The sequence below is a fragment of the Danio rerio genome, chromosome 17 (assembly GCF_049306965.1).
Source record: "Danio rerio strain Tuebingen ecotype United States chromosome 17, GRCz12tu, whole genome shotgun sequence".
In the NCBI taxonomy this organism is placed as follows: Eukaryota; Metazoa; Chordata; class Actinopteri; order Cypriniformes; family Danionidae; genus Danio; species Danio rerio.
The window spans coordinates 19027299-19045812 of NC_133192.1; the positions used below are offsets into that span (position 1 = coordinate 19027299).

At 33.2% G+C, this 18514-nt stretch overlaps 2 protein-coding genes across 4 annotated transcripts; one reads left to right on the plus strand and one right to left on the minus strand.

The window, feature by feature from the left end:
• Nucleotides 1–22: 22 nt before the first annotated feature.
• Nucleotides 23–16003, plus strand: alkbh1 (alkB homolog 1, histone H2A dioxygenase). Of its 3 annotated transcripts, XM_005158674.5 has the most exons (7): nucleotides 5802–5937; nucleotides 6141–6185; nucleotides 6382–6490; nucleotides 8863–9025; nucleotides 9314–9404; nucleotides 13483–13676; nucleotides 15495–16003. In XM_005158674.5, the coding sequence occupies exons 2-7, from the start codon at nucleotides 6162–6164 to the stop codon at nucleotides 15901–15903; spliced, it is 990 nt and encodes a 329-aa protein (XP_005158731.1). In that variant the 5' UTR covers nucleotides 5802–5937; nucleotides 6141–6161; the 3' UTR covers nucleotides 15904–16003.
• slirp (SRA stem-loop interacting RNA binding protein) lies at nucleotides 3824–5624 on the minus strand. The gene is made up of 4 exons (NM_001305612.1): nucleotides 5505–5624; nucleotides 5300–5358; nucleotides 5084–5191; nucleotides 3824–4250 (listed from the first exon to the last, which is right to left on the minus strand). The coding sequence occupies exons 1-4, from the start codon at nucleotides 5581–5583 to the stop codon at nucleotides 4185–4187; spliced, it is 312 nt and encodes a 103-aa protein (NP_001292541.1). The 5' UTR covers nucleotides 5584–5624; the 3' UTR covers nucleotides 3824–4184.
• Nucleotides 16004–18514: the final 2511 nt, after the last annotated feature.

Genomic DNA, 18514 nt, shown 5'->3' on the forward strand with positions numbered 1-18514 from the left:
CGCAACGTGCTTTGCGCGCAATGCATCATGGTCATTGTAGTTTACGATTACGACCACTCATTGGTGAATACCAACGGAGAAATAAACATAAAAACCACAAAAAAATGTATTAACGCTAAAATAAATGTTTAGCTGTTAGGATATTAATTAAAGTAAGTGGGTAGCGCTATCGCCTCACAGCAAGAAGGTCGCTGGTTGGAGCCTGTACTGGGTCAGTTGGCGTTTCTGTGTGGAGTAACCGTAACGGTACTGGAACTACATCTTTAATAATGTAAACTGGACACATGGTCATTACCTCATTTTTTAAATTACAAATAAGGCTAAATAAATATCATTTAAATTACTTCATAGAGTTTATCCAACAAAAATATTTCTAAAATTGTAAAATTGATAGAGTTAGAGTGCTGTTTTTGTGAAAGCTTTAATGAAACTATTTCACGTTTATTTTGGTCTCGCCAATATACCAGACTTTTTTGGGATTAATGTTTAAGCCTTTATTGCTCATAATATTTTTAAATAATTTTCCTTATCTTAAAAGCATGTGATTTTGGGTTATTATGTGAAGAATCACTCGTTTTATTATAAACGTTATTTTATTATTATGTATATTTCACATCCATTAGTTCAAATTTGCTGGTGTTGGTGCTAGAAAAAGAGATTCAAATGTATATAAAACTGATTTATAAGTAAAAAAAAAAAGAGAACAGCAATTAAAACAGTTAACATAAGCTCCTCCTTTAACATTTTTGCATAAAATTGCTCGTATACATGCATTTCCTGTAGTAAAAGTGCATGTAATAACTCCTGTTAATAACTAAAATTCGAAAAATGTGTGTAATATATTTGTATGTAATTTAATAATTATGTACCCTCTGTTCTTTTTTTCTCTGTTATTCTATTCTTGTTGAGAAATGAAAAGTGATTTTGTTGTATAAGATAACTGTACATGCTGGTTCTTGTTAATCAAAAAAAAATCTGTGTGGAGTTTGCATGTTCTACTCGCTTTCACGTGGGTTTCCTTTGGGTGAATGATGTATGTGGCTGTTTCCCAGTGATGGGTTGCAGGTGGAAGGGCATCCGCTGCGTAAAACATATGCTGGATAAGTTGGCGGTTCATTCCGCTGTGGCAACCACTGATTAATAAAGGGACTAATCCGAAAAGAATGAATGAATAAACACTGAAAATTCTCAGAAGCCAACACAAAAAGCTCTGATTTAACTAAATGAAAATGAGGAATGAAACTTAATTACAAAACTCACTTTCCATATTAAATGATTTACTGTTATTAAAAAGGCATTCACAAAAATAAAAAGCTGTATAAGTTGAATAAAATATTGAGAGAACAGATGTTTTTTAAACATATAATGTAAAGACGTTATTTACTCCTTTTCATCCGGGTGAAAAGGACAAGATAGTGATGGAGCGTGACAGGATTTAACATGACATGAGCTCGGACAGATAATGTGACCGGAACGTTGGGGGAGTCTTCCTTGATGGAGCCTTGATTAACCTCTAAATAAATTAACAACACTGATTAAATGTTTCATGCATTTGCATAACCCAAAAAACACTCAAGTTATCACTCAGCTGTTACATGTAAAAGTAATTTGGGTTTAAGCCAAATTTGCTCAAGCATCTGTAATTATGTTATTTCCTAGAAAGCATCAAAACAAAAGTGTTAATTTGATTGCTTCTATTGTTTACGTCATGTAAGTCGCTTCCGATAAAAGTGTTTGCTGATGTGCTAAAATAAATGTTTTTCTGAGCCACAAATAATCATTTTCATCATTATTTACTGAAAAACAGATGTTCAGAAAGATGTTACCATAGCAGTAGTTTGTTTATCCAGAAAAATCTTGTCAAGCAAATTAGAATAAGACACATTTGATGATTTAAAACGATGTTAATAATCATTATTTTTAATACATTCCCAATTATCCTTGAGGTGTAACTATGATCAGCAAGAGCTTAACATTCATTTAGAGATGCCATATACTGTATTGGTTTAAGTTGTTGAATTGTTCTATGATATCTACATAGTAGGTTTAAACTCATTTATTACTCCATAAAATACCCATAGAATCAGAAGGTTTATGGTTGACCATATATGGCTCCTGTCGTAAATATTAATGACACACAATGAACACTGACAAATATAAACCCACTTAGAGTAACGTCAACTTATTTTGCTCACCAGATCTGTTATGAATTAAGGCTAACGTATAATTAAACTTGACAAAAGAGAGAGTTCAAATATTTATTAAAATTAACTATTACTCTATTGAACAATGTAGTAAAAGGTGTAGCAGCTTCAACTGTCTATCAGAGATAACCACTGCCTTATTTTTTTTTTTCATTTCATCAGTTTTATATTTAATTTTTTATTAGAGTGGTAGTTTATTCCAATTGACATTTCAAGCTGTCAAAATGCACTACCAATGTTTTTACACCATTCTTTAAGGAGATAGTTCATTCTTATAGACATTTGAAGCTGACTAGATGTGCTAACCCTAGTGCAGATTGAGCTACTGGTATCACATTCTGATGAGGTAGCACATATCGTCAGAAGACCGGATCTATCTTTTACAGTCTATGGTCCGGATGAAGGCCTAAATTAGGCATATATGCAAATGTGGGGGGCATGACCCGTGAGTGTCGTCATAGTTTTTTTTTTTCTGAGTGGGCAGTTGTCTAGCAAGGTTTTACACTCATGGAATTTACATAAGAACGAGGAAACAGTGGTGTCTGAGGCTCACAGTATGCTCATTTGCATATAGTGATCTTTTTTATTCTACTATACCTTGGTACACCCAGAGTTTCATTATATGGCACCTCCTGTAAACAATGTACAGTAATGCTTTCTTTTTGTTTTCATTTTAAAAGTACTGAGTATTTAAACTGAAATAAAGCTATTATGGAACATATCAAAAAACATTGTAAAAAATTAAATAGACACTTGCAATTAATGTTTTCTATCTATAAAATCAATGTTGTACATTTCATTTGACATAGTAGACAGACACGCAGATATTTAATTCAAAATACTATAAACAAGCACAATCAGGCAGGTTTCTTTAAGTCAAATTTAAATTTTAAAACCCTTATAAGACTATTATGAATGAAATTTTAAGACTTATACAGAACTAAACGCTAAGGATTTTTCTTATTTCATTTAGTATTATTGGAAGATCATGTAAAAGGATTTGTTCCTTTAGTTTTCTTTCCCTGATTAGGGAATTTTATTAGAAGAATTTGCTGTAAAAATGTTGTTGTGAATTGCATTTCTTTGCAATAAAAAAACCCTAAATACTAAAAACTGTTTTGAAATGAATTATTAGTGATTGGATAGCTTTAATTGTATATAGGAAAACTGAGACCTGTTTACAATGATTTAAGACCCACAACACAATACTTCAGTGAATATAAGACTTCAAGTCCTAAAATTTTGTTTTTGAAACTTACTACTTTTAAAAACTTTTTAAGACCCTGTGGACACCCTGACAAAATTGATATCGTGGGCACTTCAAAATATTGTCAATAATTTTAATATATAATTACATTTTTAGAGTGCTATTTCAAATCAATCACATTGAATTTTCAATGGTGTTTGTAACAGTGCCAAATGCTTGGAGACTAATTGATTAGCTTTTAAACATGAACATTTAAAGATGAACATTAGCAACTACATGCTAAAACATTGATTAAAAATTAGGTGACTATTTATAGGGCTATTGGACTTAAAATTATACAGTTATAGGCTTCAATGTTTAACATTAAACTAAACTCATGATGAAAACTGCAAAAGCTTTAATTAAAGAGTACATTTTCTAGTTAATACCTAATAGTTATTGACAATTACAATTGTTTTATTAATATATTATTAATTTATTTATTTAAAAATATTTAAAGTATAATATTAAGCATATTATATAAAATAAATACACTCAAACTCAAATAATACTCTAGCAGTCACAAATGGCCTTCCAAAACATCTCATTTTATGACTTCCATGTCTTTGGAAGTTTTATAAGAAAATACACTAGACAGGAAGTCAACACAAGGACTGACACACACTGACACTTTTTGAAAACAGGTATGTCCAGAATAGAGATGGCCACAATAAATAATAGTTCTGAAGACAGTTACTGAAGTAACACCACTTGATAATTGTACCCAGCCCTCTTTATATTTCTTCTCCTTTGTTTAACCTTCTTCCAGAAAATGGCTTTCTGTTTTTCTGCACTTGGAGCTGCAAGAAAAAAGAAAAGTTACATGTTTGATGCAGATGCTTACAGCAGTGTGTCTAATCAGTCTTTGTCAGTCATGTACATGTGTTGTGTGTGGTGTCACACATGCACCATTTTGAGGTTGCGCTTCCAGTGACAACGAGAGAGACACATAACGCAAGAGAGATAACAGCCATAATAAGGTCAAGCTGGAGATGTACAAGAAAATCAAGAATACACGAGACAGCAAAAAATGAAACAAAGATGCCAGGGATTATCATTTTGATAAACTGTATAAGGTTCAGGATATAGGTCTATTTGAAATAACTACAAACCAGTCCCAACCCCTCATTGCTGATAATAATAATGACATGACGTACTGTATATCATTCATGTCTTAATATACATTGTTTTAGTTTGAACACCGTTAAACCCCAGTATTTCTAATTATGTATTGCAGTTTTTAGTTTCATATTTACATCTAATATTTACATTTACAAACAAATTGACAGATGCTTGCATCCAAAGCATTTTACAAATATGAACAATAAATGCAATCAAAACAACAGAACAAAAACTGTAAATACCATTATTATTTCAATTAGTCAAATACATTATAGAGTACATAGAAAACAACAAAAACACATTAAATTAAATTTATACAGCTAACATTAAGATATGTTGAACACAAATACAGATATTATGATGAAAGCTGAAAACCTGCAACCATTGACTTCCATTGTATTTGTTGGTTTTCCTACTATGGAGTCAGTGGTTACAGATTTTCAGCTTTCTTTATAATATCTGTATTTTTGTAAAAATAAATAAACTGATAAAGGTACAACTTGATGCTTACCTTTGCTCCTTCGATGATGTGAGGATCCTTCTGTAATGCATTCTGTAATCCTTCTTCTGTAGTGAACCCTATCCAGCAAAACCCCCGATGAAAACCTGTCTCTTTATCCTGAAAAAACATCAACAACAAAAAAACAACTTAAGATAGATATCAACAGCACAGAAAGCTTAAAAACAACAATAGCATGAACCATTTTGGATCTTTCAAATTACTTACAAGTGGTAGTAGACACCGCTTCACCTGTCCAAACTGGCCAAAGTATTCTTTAACCTCCTCTGAAAACATGACATGACAAACATTAAACGATTATTTAATTTTACATTATCAAATGTTCTTCGGAGTTCGATAATGACTGCGTCCATACTCATATACGCGCAATAAATCTGATGTAAAATAATTGATAGGATGACTTTATACTCACTGGTTGCGACGGTCCATGGTACTTTTGTCACAAATACTTCGAACACCTTCTTGCTTGCTGCTGCTGCCGCCGCCGCCATGTTTCGTCCTTGTCAGTGGATCTTCCGGTGACCTCGAACCACGTGATCAAAATAAAACAGATTTATTTCTTTAAACTGTAAGAAATGATAAACTAAAATGCCACATTTCGATACGTCTTGTGTTCATAATTGTTGTTTTAGTTGCATTGTGTAATAAATACATCTAAATTAAAACAAAGCGATGCGTCGTTGACGTCAGAAGAAGAAAGGTCACAAATGACGGCAAAGATGGCAGCCTCCATAGTGGAGCATGGAGAAGATGCTTTTAGAAAATTGTTCAAGTTTTATAGGAGGAGAAACCCTCCTCCAGACTTCAGTGAAGTTATTAACTTTTCCAAACCATGTAATGACAAGGTGAGCCATTCAGACGTGAGGAATGTTTGCGTATTTATTAGCATTTTTACTAAACTGTTCATGCTAATATTAGTACACTTAACGTTATTATTAATATTCAGTTAGTAGATGATTGTATATTATGTATGTGCTACATAATTTGACTATGTTTATTCGATGTTACATATGTTTAACTATGTTTATTCTTGACAAATCTTTTTCAGGCGTGAGGAATATGATATGACATGAAAATGAGAAAAAATGTTAACGTTAGTAGGTTAACTGTTTATATTGTTATCGTTAACACGTTTTTTTATGATTAAGTTCATTAACATTTTTACCTATGAACTTTGTTGATTAATTTTGCCTTGAAGTATAATATTGCTTAACTACTGCACAATTGTGTCATGTTGTTGTGCCTTTGTGTCACTTTTGTGCTGGTCATCAGTATTTTCTGTTTTCTAGGTTTTTCCTTGTGAACTGAACTCCACTTCTCTAAGTGAGGATGATGTTTCTAAAGTTGGTCTTCAACCGATTAAAGACTGGAGAGCTTTTGGTCTGCATGGGTATCCAGGTATGATGAATATATTACATACCGTATACTCTCAAAAATGTAACAGATATAACAGATCTAATATTTTTTGTAATACCTGATTATATCAAGGCTTATGAGTGTTTCGTATTTGCTTTATATTATGTTCACTATTTTCAAGCTATGTTCAAATTGTTAAATGTTCAAAGTCAACAAGTGTTTCAAACTATTTAATTACAAAATGAAATGCAAAAGTGCAACAGTTATACTTTACAGTATGAGATGCAATATTTCCATTTAGTTATTGATATAATAGTGATAATGATGTTTTTGCTAGTTATTATGTTAGTCTAAGGTTTAACAAAATACGATGCAGAACAGAATTTTATTAGTTGTTAGCTCCATGATCCAATAAAATAGTTTAATTAAATGGACAGCTGCGATTAATAAATGCTTTGCAAGTGTTTTGGTCACCAGTTTAGTTTATTTGACTAATGTTAATTAATTAAGCCTTATTGTAAAGTGTTAACAAACAATAGGCTTATAAAGTATCAGAACAGGGCAGCACGGTGGCGCAGTGGATAGCACAATCACCTCACAGCAAAAAGGTTGCTGGTTCGAGCCCCAGCTGGGTTAGTTGGCGTTTCTGTGTGGAGTTTGCATGTTCTCCCTGTGTTTGCGTGGGTTTCCTCCGGGGGCTCCGGTTTCCCCCACAGTCCAAAGACTAGGTGAATTGGGTACGCTAAATTGTCCGTAGTGTATGTGTGTGAATGAGTGTGTCTGGTTGTTTCCCAGTGATTGGTTGCAGCTGGAAGGGCATCCCCTGTGTAAAACATGTGCTGGATAAGTTGGTGGTTCATTCCGCTGTGGCGACCCTTAATGAAAAAAGAGACTTAGCCAAAAACAAAATGAATATATGAATGAATGAATGTTTGAGGGAGCTTCTCGTGTATTATAGTCCCTCTTGTAAACTATGCTCAATTAATTCCGGACATGAAATATCTTTAAAAAGGCTAAAATAACATACAGTAACACATACTTTCACATTACTTTCCTTAACCAGTTAAGCTCTGCCGTGGCGTCATCGACTTTCGCTTTAAGATTTAAAGGGCTAGCATTGCACCAGAGGCCCTTAAGTGGTTTCGTTTGAAAGTGTAGAATCTATATTTTATGCACAAATGCATCACTTTGGTTTTTATTTTACTGTACAAAAGTTATTTACACTTACATACACAGTATTTTGGATTCCCGAGCTGGGTATTTTACATTGGTTCATTTTCATATTTTTCATATGACACATGTACAAGTTATAGCTCAATTGAAAGCTCTTGCCGGTGCTCATACAGTTCTAGCATTCTTTTTACTGAATTATATTCACATATCAAACAGTTGCCGAATGAGTAACGGTGTTTCCATAGCGCAGAAGTGAAAACAATACATTTATGATTTACACTTTCAAATTTGAGAATTATAAAAAAAAATTTTTAAAAGCACCTCTTTTTTTAAGGTGTTTATTATAACACAGACAACATATACAGTTATTTTAAACACTTTCAGTAGTGTTTTATGAAAATTAAAAGGGTTTTCTTTGATACCAAATTTTTGCATTTATGCCTCTGCATGTGGATTTGGGAAGCTTTTAAATTTGAGTCGGCAAAATCCAGGCGAAAGTCCCAAAATAACAGCAGAGTTTAACTGGTTAAAGTAATTGGGTAACTTTTTTTATAGACCTAAAATTGTAATGTTATAAATGTATTTTTACCCAACACTGCGGAGAACAAATTAGCATATGAAAATGTTTATTATTTTAAATAAAATGATCTGTTTACTCTACAAGAATTCAGTGCTGTGATGTGACAATCTGAATATTCTTAAAATGATTTTGAATAGATTGCACTGTTTTGAAGTGCCAATGATAACAATATCATAAATGTTTATCGGCATGGTGGCTCAGTGGGTAGCGCTGTCGCCTCACAGCAAGAAGGTCGCTGGTTTAAGTCCTGCCTGGGCCAGTTAGCATTTCTGTGTGGAGTTTGCATGTTTTCCCTGTGTTTGCGTGTGTATTTGTGTGAATGCTGCGTAAAACATATGCTGGAATAGTTGGTGGTTCATTTCGCTGTTGTGAGCTCTGAAACAAGAGACTAAGCTGAAGAAAAATGAATGAATGAATGAAATGTTTATCGTTATTATATACTGTATTATTGAAAATCAGAAAATTTCAACATCTGCTGTCTTGCATTATTTCTCCAGTGATGGATTTTTAATATTGGTGGCATTAAGGCATAAATATATGAAATAAATCACAAAAAAACACAGAATATTGCTTCTTTACATGTTGTCATATAAATCTTCAATGTATTAATGTTTCATTTGGATGAAATGACATTGATTGTATTGTAATTGTTGAAATGCAGGTTTTATATTTATATCCAACCCATTCCTACCGGGCTCTCAGCAGTTCTGGGTAAAACAGTGTCTGAAGATCTATCCACAGAAACCCAACGTGTGTAACCTAGATATGCATATGTCTTCTGTGGATACTGAAAACATCTGGGAAAGAAGCATAGATGCTATTCAGTAAGTCAATGGTATCATGCATTGTTATTTTGTGGAATATTATTTTGGTGTTATTATCTAAAATTAAACAGTTTTTGTGCTTTGTAGCTTGAGACTTCTGTGATTGGTTATTTTACCTTCTGATGCTTCTAGGCTTATTCTTGTGTTTTTCTGCTGTGAATTAGATGGCTTTGAGGAAATGCAGTTTATTAGAGTCCTTTATCAGGAAATGTGTGAATGGTTTGTGCTATTGGATTCTGATCCATCTCAGACTTTTCCTTATCTAAATGGGTCTGTGTGTCATTGCAGGAGAAAAGGCAATAGGAAAAGAGAGCCAAAAACACTGTTGGAAAAACTGCGATGGGTTACTCTTGGTTACCACTATGACTGGAACTCTAAGGTATTAATGTTGCGTTTTAAATGCTTTAGCTGTTGTCTTGTGCGAAATAAAATTTTAATACAGATCTAACAATCCGTACAACAATTGGATTAATTATATATATTGTTACGTGTTTATGATGTTAAATAATTAAAGGGATGATACGTAACAATCAGTGAGTCTATTGATGCTGGGTGAATGAGGAGAAGACACATACGCTTGATAAGTGAAACAAAAAGTAAGTATTTATTAATGGATAATGTCAAACAATGAATATGAGATGGAAGATAATTGTAAATTTTAAATAATTGAATTAAATAAAGAAAAATAGGAGTGTAATAAATATAACAAAACAAACTAACTAAACCCCAACCCACTAAACTGACTGATCAAAGAAAAATGCAGAAACAAAACCGTAATCTTCAGCACGTAGCTTAACTAAACTTCATAACTAACATCATAATTACACATGTGGCAACTAATACAAAATTATACTAAGCTGCTCGAAATGCTAGAATTCTCCTAAAGTACACACTGTTAGCCATTAGCAAAACAAGATCTCAGGTAATCCAATTCTCATAAAGATCGTTCAAAATCTCACTATACATTAACAAGAGCAGCACAAGTTTAACTGATAAATCAATATCAACAGAGAAAAAAACTAGAACACAGCACTCGCAAACGAATGAAGCGGAACAAACAAAAACAGTCCGGCCGACACACGTGAGGAGATCCAGAACAGCGCAAGCACACCGGTTTTATACTGCGCGGACCCGATCCTTATTGGCGCGCCGATTGAGGGACGAAGGTGAATGACAGCTCACTCGACCAATGGTAGCACACCTGAAACAGGATAGGACCACAACAAGAGAGAGAGAAGAGAGAAGGGCGCAAAGCAGAAAACAACAAAAATACCACAAAACATACGTGAAACGTAACAATATAATTAATCCAATTTATATATGTGTGTATATATACAGCATTACAACATACAAAAGAGAGAGATTGACCCAGAAAGTCAATTACTAGTTTAATAATGATTTGATCAGCTGTAGTTTAAAATTACGCTAGGTTTTCCTCTTGTAAGGGGTTATTATGCTGTCTCTGTTGTCATCTTGTGGATGGACAACGTCAACCGTCTTTGGTCTGCTCAATGACAGGCTAATGGCCGCTGGCGCAGTATCTCTCAGAAATTAAACATTTTTTAAAAATAGGTACTACATTTTCAACTAAAAAAAACCTTGAAAGTAAATTATGATGTCCAAAAGCAGCAATATTTGTCAAACTACAGAGTGTCCTCTGCTTGTTGCTGTATGTGGGTGGAGTAAAGGGTAAAGAGGTGGTACGAGTCCTGTTACTGGCAAAATAATGCACAGCTTTAAGCCAATCAGATTCAAGAACCAGACAGAACTTTTGTATATAATATAATATAATATAGCATAATATAATATAGCAAAATATAATATAGCAAAATATAATATAATATAATATATAATAATTTTTCCTTTCCAGCAAAAATAAGCATATTGCTGCAAAGCTTATTGTGCCATTGTTTTTCCTGGAGAGATAGAACGAGCAAGAAAAAGAGGAAGGAAACATTGTCCACAATCTTATTAGCATTATTTGCTCCTTTCAGGACATTTCATCTCTAATTGTACAGGCCTGATGTCTGCCTGTCTCGTTTATATGCTAATTACATAAAAGTGTTTAGTCTTCTGTCCTATTAAATCAGTCAGGAGGTGCACACCGGATTCATTAGCTCTGATGTTAGCTTGACACGGCAAACGTCTGACGGCAATCAGTTGAATTTTAAGCAGAGACTCTGTCCTCCTCCTTTAAGTAGAACTGAAGGCTGAGGCATTCGGTGCGCTCGGATCAGAAGCGTAAGCCGCTAATTCAGCCCTTTGGAGAGGCTGTGATCATATGATTGTTCATTGATTACACTTTCATGCAGAACCGCTGACAATGAGCCACTGCAAAAGCCACAGAGCTGAAAGAATGCTGCAAAAGCTCTTTTATCAGTTATGCCAAAGCATTTGTAGCTACAATGACAAAACGTCTCTGGTTTTTACATTTCATGGTCAAAGGAGTCAGGATTGAAGCTTGTTTTCACCACAAAATAAATGTGTATATAAAACATGACAGAAAAAAGAATGCAACTTTGATCTATAAACTTATAATAATAATAACAGTACTCGTCCAGCCATTTCACCCTTGTGTTACTTCGGCCACATACAGCAACAAGCAGAGGACACTCTACAGTTTGACAAATATTGCTGCTGTTGGGCAACAATGTACTTTTGAGGCTTCTTTAGTCGAGAATGTAGTTGTTTAGATTGCAATTATGAAGTTTATTTATAAAGGTAATGCCTATTTTAAATATGTATAAAGTCTGAGAGACATTGCGTTGGCGGCCATAAGCCTGTCATTGAGCAGACGAAAGACGGTTGACGTTGTCCATCCACAGGATGGCGACAGAGACTGCATAATAAGCCATTAGAGTAGGAAAAACAGTGTAATTTCAAACTACAGCTGATCAAATGTGTTTTGAGTGTGAGATGGGGATCAGAAATTTAGGCATTTTGTGTTGGCCACTCTTTGTATAACCCTGAGATACTTTTTGGTTGCCCATCTGTTTGTTTCTAATTCATCTCCTGTTTTTTTCTCTGTACACTAGTTCAGTAAGAAAGAAGAAATGCCCACGTGTTTAACGTTTTTTCTTATCGCAAATGCAACAGTAATCTGGTAGAATTTGCGCTGATTTAGCTTTTTCAGGGATAACTACTGTGATCTTCTGATTGCAACAGAGAAATATTGGGAGAAATCTCTGTAGACTGATGGCATTATATGCCGTTCAGCCTTATAATCTTTAAATGTGAGCAAAATCACCTGTTTTGTCATCACTTTAGACATTACGCTGGAGAATCATTCAAAAACTAGCTCTAAAGTGACGTTGGTAAGGTAGCAACGGTTTCTCCTGTTATGGTATCAGCTGCAGATATGATTGAATTGCCGAAGAAAGTAGTTCCTCATACACAAGAGTTTTTTGACTCTCGTATTAGATATTCTTTTTTAAAAATACATTTATGCTGTTAAACTGTTGTATAAACGCAATATCACATTCGTAGCAGTGCGATATGGCTGTATATTGTCAATGGTGGGACACTAAGGCACCACCAGTGCTGATATACAGTGCACCCATATCGCATTGCTACGAGTGTGATAATGCGTTTATACGACAGTTTAACAGCATAAATGTATATAAAAAAAAAAAATCTAACACGAGAGTCTAAAAACCCTTGTGTATGAGGATATATATATATATATATATATATATATATATATATATATATATATATATATATATATATATATATAAAGCTAAAACTCTTTTATCAGTTAAAATAATTTTTATTGTTTGTTTAAAAAAAAAATCAAATAATAATTGGTTAATTATTAGAGGGCTACGATTCTACTGACTTCAACTGTATACATTATAATATAAAAATTTAATTCTGAGATCAAAAGTTAAATTTATCTATTAATTTAGTTTTTTACAATTTGAAATTTAAAGTTCAGAAAATAAATAATTTAAAAGAAATGTAATAATTTTATATTGAAGTATTTGTTCTTTTCAGTATGTTTTGCTTGGGGTTTTGAATTTGCATCTCTGACTTATCTGACTGACTTCTTGCCCATATGGGTTTTAGATGTGACCATATTCAATAATATAATAAATAATTGTAATGAACATTTGTGTCATTATCATGCACTCTTAAAAAATCTGAATAGTTATTATTTTAACTTTTTAAGAATATCTGAATTATCTATTTATTTATTTATTATTTATTTATTTTAATTCCATAGTTAAAATAAGCTTACATTTAGGTTAGTGTGGTGTACTATTCTGTTTAATGATCTAGGCTGCCAATTGTGCCCTTAAGCAAGGCATTTATCTTACTTGTCCAGTAAATCTCTGAATAAAATAATCTGCTAAATGACTACCTGCTTACCTCCTGCAGTGATAGGCATTTTTACTGCATTTTACTAAAATAAGGCATGTAACGCCGTATTCTTCTGGCTTGCTTTCATTTCTCAGACTTACTCCCCCGAACACTATACTCCTTTCCCAAAGGAACTTCAATCGCTTTCTCATAAAGTAGCTGCAGCTTGTGGCTTTTCAGAATTTGACGCTGAAGCTGGTATTCTCAACTATTACCGATCCGATTCATCGCTTGGAATCCATGTTGATGAATCAGAGCTCGATCATACACGACCTTTGTTGTCTTACAGGTGAGGAATATCATTATTATTACAATTTTAGCTGCGTTTACTGATTGAGTAGAACTTCTGATATGCTTTTTACTTATGATTGTGGGAGTCAGTCTTCTTTTAATTGACATGGATTTTTTTTTTTATACGGGAAGCTTTTTTAGAGAAATTTTAATACTAAATTTATTCTTTTATTCAGCATCATTGTGTAAAGTTCTATAAAAGTGACAGTAAATAGATTTATAATATAAAAAAAAATTTGTTTCAATAAATGCTTTATATACTGTACATCGAAAATCCTGAAAAAAAGTATAGAATTTGCACAAAGATATTAAGCAGTGCAACTGTCAGGAGTTGTTGAAATAAATCAGAAACTGTTTTTTGAAAGTTCATGTGACACTAAGGACTGGATGTTGCAGTTTCAACAGAGGAATGAATTATTATTTTACAATTCTAAAAAAATGAATATTGGTTATTTGAATAATATTTGACAAGTTTATGGTTTTTACTGCATTTCTGATTAAATTTTCATTTTCTGATTAAATAAAATCACTGGTAACCTGGCTGAGCATCATCCACAAAATGTTATAGTATTCTGTATATATTTTAATACTTATGTGGACAAAGGTGCCAAAACGGCACTAACAGGAAGAATGAATAAATGCAAAATCCCACCTTCAGACTGAAAGCCTTTAATAAAAGTCTAATGGCAAGCAGAATGGAATCAGTTCTCAAAAAAGAAACTTTTTGAAATCCAGCCAGTAGTAGGAAGAAAACTGAACAGCTTTTTAAACTCAAGACATGATGAAGTTGCTTACACAAGATGCTGTATCAAACACTTCACTCAACTGTATATTTACTCAAAGCAAAAGTTTCCATGTAACATCAATATTTCAACAGAAACCAAACTGTTAAACATATACTTTTGGAATGTACTATTTTTTTTATGTTACCAGACATAAGGATCCTTCAAAAAATGCTGGAATGTTTATCAAATGTTAACCTAAAGATTTTTATCTTATGTATTATTTATTGCTGATGATGTCTTTTTATTGTTTGAATTTTAATATAATTATTTTTTTAATAATGTTATAAAACTCTCGCTGATATTTTTGTGCATCAATACAAAATGATAGGAAATGGTGTTTAGTCATGGAAACTTTTCTCATATAAAAGTAAATACATTTAGTTGAACTTTCTTGTACTTTATCTGAAGGGATTTTATTTTTGAAACAATTGAAATGCATAACAACTGTGCTCATATGGCTGAAACTTATTTTAATATAAATACAATTAAATAAGTTGATAAATGAGAATATAAGTTGTAACACTTTAGTTTAGGTCACAATTCATGCTAAGAACTACTGGCTTTATACAGTGCCTGCCTATTATCAACATACTAACTGTTCATTAGTACTAGTAGTTATTAAGTAAACCCAAACCCAACTTCTATCTTACTAACTATTAACAAACAACTAATTAGTAGTATGTTAAGGTGGTAGTGTTAGTTAATGATTTGCTAATACCATACATTGTGAGCTAAACTAAAGTGTTTTCATTAAAAATACTAATTTCATCAGTTAACAAAACTAAATCATAATGATAGTTTAATAAAAGTTTGTATTATTATCTTTAGCACAGTTTAATTACTGTTGCAATACATATCCCTGAAGAAGTTGGGGTCGATTTGGAATTTATATACATTCTTTGATCATTCTGGCATAACATAAATGTAGCCTTTGTTGATGGGAGATACAAGCGCATGTTAAAGTGCATGCAGGGTCTAATCCATCAGCATTAGAAATGCATTCATAACCACGTTTGTCCTTTTAATGCTAGTTTTGGTCAGACTGCAGTTTTCCTGTTGGGTGGGACTAAAAGAGAAGACCGTCCCACTGCTTTATTCATGCACAGCGGTGACATAATGGTGATGTCAGGACCCAGTCGGCTACATTACCATGCAGTACCCTGCATCGTCCCATCGCCTGCTGGAAACGTCCTGCCACCCGGCCTGTGCCAGAGACTAGAGACAGAGGTGCAGGATGAGGACGTCATTCAAAGTGTTTCTCAAGAAGATTGGGACATTTGCTCATGGTACTTGCAGACGTCTCGGGTAAATGTGACTGTTCGACAGGTACTTGCTTCTGGTCAGAGCTTTCCAGCTACACAGACATCACAAATGTCAGAAGAAGAACCTCAAATGATTAAGAAGAGGAAAAGCGAATCTGGCTATGAGCGCGACACCTAGCATGTCTGTTTTGGACTGGATACATATTTAATTCATGTAAAATGCACCTGGTTTTAAGCTTTGTACATAAGATTGTGAATAAAAGCATTATTCTAATTTATTCGCTGTTAGCAACTCAATTGGGGCAAATTACGAAATGATATATATATTAATGTATTATTAAACTTTAAAGAGTTATGTGATATTATTATTATTTATAATTATTATAAGCATGCAACAAATAAAAAGGTGACAAAAAGCTATTTTTAAATTATTAGTATTAATATTCTCTTTACAGATTATGTTTTTAATTTTTGCCAGAAATCTTTATTACACCATGGTATTGTAGTGGGTTGTAGAAAAATGCTGGGTTCTACACAATCGATTTGTGTTCGGACAACAAGAAAGAATTAAGATAACTCATTAGTTTTTTACAAATTCAAATGGATGAGCATAAAACAGTTAGAATAACCCCTAAAAAATTTTATACCCCAAAAAACCCCAAGAATTTTGTTGTTTCAGCTCATATATATATATATATATATATATATATATATATATATATATATATATATATATATATATATATATATATATATTGCATTTGAATGCATTCAATAAATGCATTTTACTGACTGTTTGATATGTTCATGTATTCATTTCAAGGAATTGTCATTGCCAAAAAGAAAGAAAACAAATACTGAACTTAAAGCATTTTGTGACCTCTTCAATAGAGCAGGTTTTACACATTATACACCATGGTATACTGTTTTATACAGGCTAATACTTTTCGGTTGTGGGGGTTATTGTTACCATAAGATTAAAATTAACTCACAACGAGTTGTTGTTTTCTTTTGAAGATATTTTGAAGAATGTTGAAAACTGGTAGCCGTTCATAGTAGAGGGACAAAACATACTATCAAGTTAATGTTTAAAGTAACTTTAAACAACTTCATTAACTTGCCTAAACAAAGATGGATAAATACTGTAATGTATTGTTTATTGTTTGTTCATGTTAGTAAAGGCATTAACTAGCATTTACTAATGGAACCTTGTTTGTTTGCTTTATTTATATAATGGGTTTAAAAACAACATATGTTGACCAAAGTGCTTTACAAATTCTATCAACACACAAAATCTTTGTATATGTAAACAAAATAAAATTAATTACAAACAAGTGCAAGAGACAGACGATGATTTTTTAATGATATTTAAAAGGCAAACCATTCCACAGACAGTCTGCTTTTGATGTTTTATCAAGACTTGGGAACAACTAGATGGATCTGTTGTGCCAACCAAAGAGACCTAGATTAAGTATGTCAATGAAGAATCTCACCAGTAGGTGCCATTCAAGACCATTCAAACCTTTAAAAGCAAATTACAATAACTTGTACTGAATCCTAAATTGGACTGGGAGTCAGTGAAGGGATGATAAAAACAACCTTATTAAATGGTTACCAATCAGTTTTATAATATTCATGCTTTTCAAGATATACCAAGGTAACTCATTGCAAATTTCCAAAAAAAACAAAAATGTATAAAGCATTGTTATGGTCTTTTCCCAGTAAATGAGTCTTTGCTCGAGAGCAGGTGTTGGAAATCTGCGATCGCTTCTGCGCCACATCAAGTCCGCTTAGTTCTTCTTTTTTTCCCCCTGTCATGACCAACTTCACACACAATGCTTCTCCGTCTGTGAACAGCGGTGACATTCAGTCCAGTCTGTTGTGAGTCGTGACAGTTTGCCAGGCGCAGGTCTGTTGATTTAAGGCCGGTTGCCATGTTTGCTCACCCAGGGCTGTAACACTAAACAGACCTGACCTTCAGAGGAAAAGCAGAGAGACGGCGTATAATCTTTTTAATCTGGTCAAGCGGTGTCACGACATGTCAAAGCCAGTGTGAGATTGCCTATGACAAGTTCCCCGAGGGACCCGGGCTGTCAGTGCCATTGTGACTGAAAACACGCGATAAAACACTTCTGTCTCTGCGTCTGCCTCCCGTGAAACACTATCAAAAGTTCACGTCTGCATGATTTGTAGGATTAACGTTTCTGGTCTTTTACATGCTGTAAAAAACATAGCTGCTCAGCTGCGTTTATCAGTTTGTGGTACTGTCAGGGCTGGGTAAAATGATCTCAGTTGGTGTGTGGTGAGTGCACTCAAAATGAATATATCATTTGCTGCTTGTTGAAACCCCATTTAAAATGAGATGTCAACACAATTATTGAATTATTTGGACAACTTAATTCTTTTATTTTCAATCCACTTAAATTTGTAATAGCAATTAAGTCAATTTAATCAATTTATTAGATTAGATTCAACTTTATTGTCATTACACATGTACAAGTACAATGCAACGAAATAGGTCTAACAAGTAGTGCAATAGCAGTAAGTGCAGGATACAGGTATGTTATAAAGTGCAGTTATAGAAAAACTATGGTGATATTTACAGATGGATGTACTATGAACATTATATACAGGTTGTAATAGCTATGAACAGATTTAAAATAGATGAATATGAATATCTGTACAGGTTGCTATTAATAATAATAAGTGTGCAGATAAATAAACATAATTACAAATGTATGTACAGTGGGTGTGTACAAAATTACAAATGTCCATGTGCAGTGGGTATG